Source organism: Orycteropus afer, unplaced genomic scaffold (genome assembly GCF_000298275.1).
Source record: "Orycteropus afer afer isolate SDZICR_OR568_19922 unplaced genomic scaffold, OryAfe1.0 scaffold00054, whole genome shotgun sequence".
Classification (NCBI taxonomy): Eukaryota; Metazoa; Chordata; class Mammalia; order Tubulidentata; family Orycteropodidae; genus Orycteropus; species Orycteropus afer.
The window spans coordinates 3221695-3225849 of NW_006921641.1; the positions used below are offsets into that span (position 1 = coordinate 3221695).

At 36.7% G+C, this 4155-nt stretch overlaps 1 protein-coding gene across 1 annotated transcript in view; it reads right to left on the reverse strand.

The window, feature by feature from the left end:
• The window catches only part of TTC27 (tetratricopeptide repeat domain 27), a 393959-nt gene that overhangs the window by 335839 nt on the left and 53965 nt on the right, over nt 1–4155 (reverse strand). The window contains exon 5 of the mRNA XM_007938793.2: nt 380–482. Coding sequence (XP_007936984.1) covers nt 380–482 — 103 coding nt within the window. The remainder of the gene's footprint in view (nt 1–379; nt 483–4155) is intronic.

Below are 4155 nucleotides of genomic sequence, written 5' to 3' on the forward strand. Positions count from 1 at the left end.
GCATGTAAAAGCTGAACAATTAGTAAGGAAGACAAAAGAAGAATTGAGTTTAAATTGTGCTGTTGGCAAAGAATATGAATATACCATAGACTGCCAGAATAATGAATAACTCTATCATAGAAGATGTACAGTCAGAATGCTCCTTAGATGTGAGGGGGTGAGATTTCAACTTACATACTTTGGACATGTTATTAAGAGGGAACTGTCCCTGGAGAAAAACATCATGCTTGGTAAACTAGAGGGTCAGCAAAAAAAAAAAAAAAAAGGAATAACCTCAAAGAAAAAGTCACTATTTATTTACCTGGTCAAAGAATAAAGTGAAAATCTAAAATATCAGAATGTAGCTACATGCCCAATCAAATAAAAATTTGCTACATACCTTGATCAATACAGGATTCAGCAAGAGCAAAAAGCTGAGGTGAGCACCCCTCGAGCAACTGCTGATGAATATTCACACATCTCAAAGCCCACCACGGTAAACTCTAGAAAAAGAAAGTAGCTTGTCAGCTGAAATAAAAGAATATATTGGGGAAAATTGTTTTTATATTAATTAAAGTTAATTTTTGGAATTTTTTTAATCTACTCATGAAATTAAATTTATCCCTCAGTAAGCTTACCTATCCATAGGTAATCCATGTCTTCAGTAAAACCCAAATCCACTTCTGCATCTTCTGTAATAATAAAAGCTTCCCTCCATCTCTCAAATTCTGTATTTTTAGCAAACTGGGCTTCATAATGCCACTTCAAACTGACCATCTCATTTAAAAGATCTGTTATAATTATCCTGCTCTGCTGTGGAGTCCATCACTACCAAATTTCAAGTGCCAAGTACTCTAGGAAGTGTCCCACACAAACTTCCTAAGGGAAAATTTTCCATCGCCAGAACGTCCAGCACATTACTTGTACCTTTCTTTGCAAACACTGTATTTGTGCATATCATCTCTAGGCTTCAATATTATTCCCCATTTATCTAACAAGTGAGACATTATATCTGACTCATCTCTGTATCCTCCTCAAAGCAATGTATGTTGCACAAACTGCATTCTAAGAAACTATCTTGGATTTACACAGTCCACAAAGCTGGAAAGATCTCTCTACCTTCCTACCTTTCATGCAAAATATCTTCCACAAATCTTTCTGCTACTAATGTGACTTCTCTGAACATCTATACTATTCCTAAAAGTTAGCACCACAACTCTACCTGGATCATGTATTTTTGAGAGTGGAAACACATTTTATATATCATCTTGATTGATGCACAGGCTGAGAACATAGTAATTTTTATTCTAAGTTGCTTGTTCTCAGTTTACACAAAACAAAAAGACAATACGGAAACATTTATAGTAAGGGATAAGTGTTCTCTTTTCCACTACCCCAATGCCTTCCTCTTCAGCCAGAAAACTCCCTGACAAAGAGGTACATTCTTACAGAACTTCTTCCAGGACTCACATGAGTCCATGTAAGTGTATGTGAGTCATAACAGGTATTAAATGTTTTTGATAGGCTCCTTAGTTTCAAATATGTTCATACCCTGAGTCTTGAAGACGGCAGAATAGGCAGACAAGCTACCCAGACCTTCTACAACAAAGAAACAAGAAACTAATTAAAACAGATATATAGAAGATTATCCTAGAACCCTGAACTTTGAAGGGAAGGACAAAGAAGTGGGTTAAATACAAACCAACAGAAGAGCCTGAATGAAACCAGTAAATAAGGAGACAAATGAAGCTGCAGACTGTTGGCTGTCCTGACAGGACAACCAATCTGAATATTTACAACTGGTGCTCCAATCCAGGAGGCAACCTAAGAATCAGCTCTGCTTGCCAAGGACCGCATGGGCAACCCCACTGGCAGTTGACGGAAAACAGTGAATAAGGACACAAACAGAACTGCAGACTGTCAGATGTCCCGAGGGGATGACCATTTTGAATATTTGCAAGCAGTGTTCGCATCCAGGCAGCAACCTAAGAATAGGCTCTGCTTGCCAAGAATAGCACAGACAACTACACTGGAGGCTGAGAACTAGAAAGCAACTGTGCCCACACAACTCAAGTATACTCACACTTCCTGCAGTCCCATTTACTGGGTAAAAACCACAACTTGCTTCTCCACCAAGTTATCAATTATAAGCGGCAGACAATACTAGTCCAACTCACTCTGAACTGCTCATCATGAACAGTTAACAGAGATCTGTGCACACATTCTCATTCTCTATCACACCTCCCAGGAGACAGGTGGTGAATGCCTAAGTGCTGCCAACTATCAAAGAGAGGAACACAATAGCCCTGCTCACTCAGAAATATCAAAACAAAATATACAAAAAAAAAAAAGCTGTACAAATCATAATAATATACAGTCACCAATTAAATACAAATACAATGACATCACATTATCTTGGAGACAACTGACCATCACAATACAGACAAAGAAGCAAGATAAAGTAGTATAAACAAAGGACCAGGATACAGACCTAGAAAACCTCCCTGAGGAAGAACCAGCATTGGAATGGTCTCATAAAGAATTCAAGAGAATTATATTTAGGTACTTTCAATGGATTGAGATATAGATCAAGGAAAAGACTGACAAAATTAAGGAAAACACAAACAAAACTCTAGAACAATTCAGGAAAAGAATACAAGAATAAATTGACAAAATAAAAACAGTAAATAGAAATGCAGAAGATTATCACTAAAATTTCTGAAATAGTTAACACAATGAATGCGCAAAGGAGTAGAATTAATTTAATGGAAGATAAAATTAGTAAGATTGAAGACAAATCTCTCAATGATACTTTTTAAAGGGATCAATGAAAAAAATAATTAAAATAAAATGAAGAAAGCCTAAGATCACGTGGGATACCTTAAGAAGAATGTTGTTGCTGCTGTTGTTGTTATGTGCTATTGAGTCATCTCTGACTCATAATGACCCCCCCCTTGGGTTTCTGAGGCAATATCTCTACGGAAGTAGATTGCTCTATCTTCCTTCCGAGGGGTGGCTAGTGGGTTTGAACCACCAACCTTCTGGTTAGCAGTCAAGTGTCTTAGGCACTACGCCACCAGAGCTCCCTTAAGAAGAATAGCTATGTGTTGTCAGAATTTTAGAACAGGAAGAGACAAATAAAACCACAGAGAAAACTGTCAAAGATTTACTGGAGTAGAATTTTCCTGATATAATGTAAAATGAGAATATACCCATTCAAGAAGTTTAACAAACCCCAACAAGGAGACATCCCAAAAGAAAATCACCAAGAAATATCATAATCATACTCACCAAACTAAAGACAAAAAAAGAATCTGAAGACAGCATGAGAAAAATGAAGTTACCTACAAAGGGCAACCAGTAAGACTAAGCTCTGATTTCTCAGTAGAAACCATGCAGGCAAGGAGGCAAGAAGATGATATATATAAAATTCTGAAAGAAAAAATTGCCAGGTAAGAATTACATACCCAGCAAAACAGTCCCTCAAATATGATGGTGAAATTACCTTACAAGGGATCCTAAAAAGAGTCTTTCAGACAAAGAACTAGTAACAGCAGACAACAGACAATGATTAAGACACATGACAACATAACCTAGAAACCAACTCAGTTATAGAAGTATCCAAAGTAAAATAAACTTACAAAACTGTAAACCAGGACTAGAGATGTCAATTGGTAAATGAGGACAACTACAAACCAAAAAGAGGGAAAAAACAGTATAGGAAAAGAATTTTCAAAGAGTGAGGAACTCAAGACAACTGTAAGACAGAATAGACTATTCTAAACGTGGATAGAAAATAATAAGTCACAAGGTAACCTCAAAGAAAATTAATAAACCATTGCATCAAAATAAAAAGAGGAGAGGCACAAATACTCAGCAAATACTAAAACAACCGCAACGAAGGAAATTATAACAAAATTCATACACAAAATGAGGTCAGCACAGGAAATTCCATGGAAAAAAAGAAATCATCAAAACCAAAGACAAAGACAGAATCCTGAAAGCAGCATGGGAAAAATAAAAAGTTACCTACAAAGGACAGTCTGTAAGAATAAGCTCTGATTTCTCAGCAGAAACCGTGCAAGCGAGAATGCAATGGTATGGTACCCTGAAAGAGAAAAATTTTCAACCAAGAATTACATACCCAGGAAAACTGTCCCTCAAATATGATGGTGA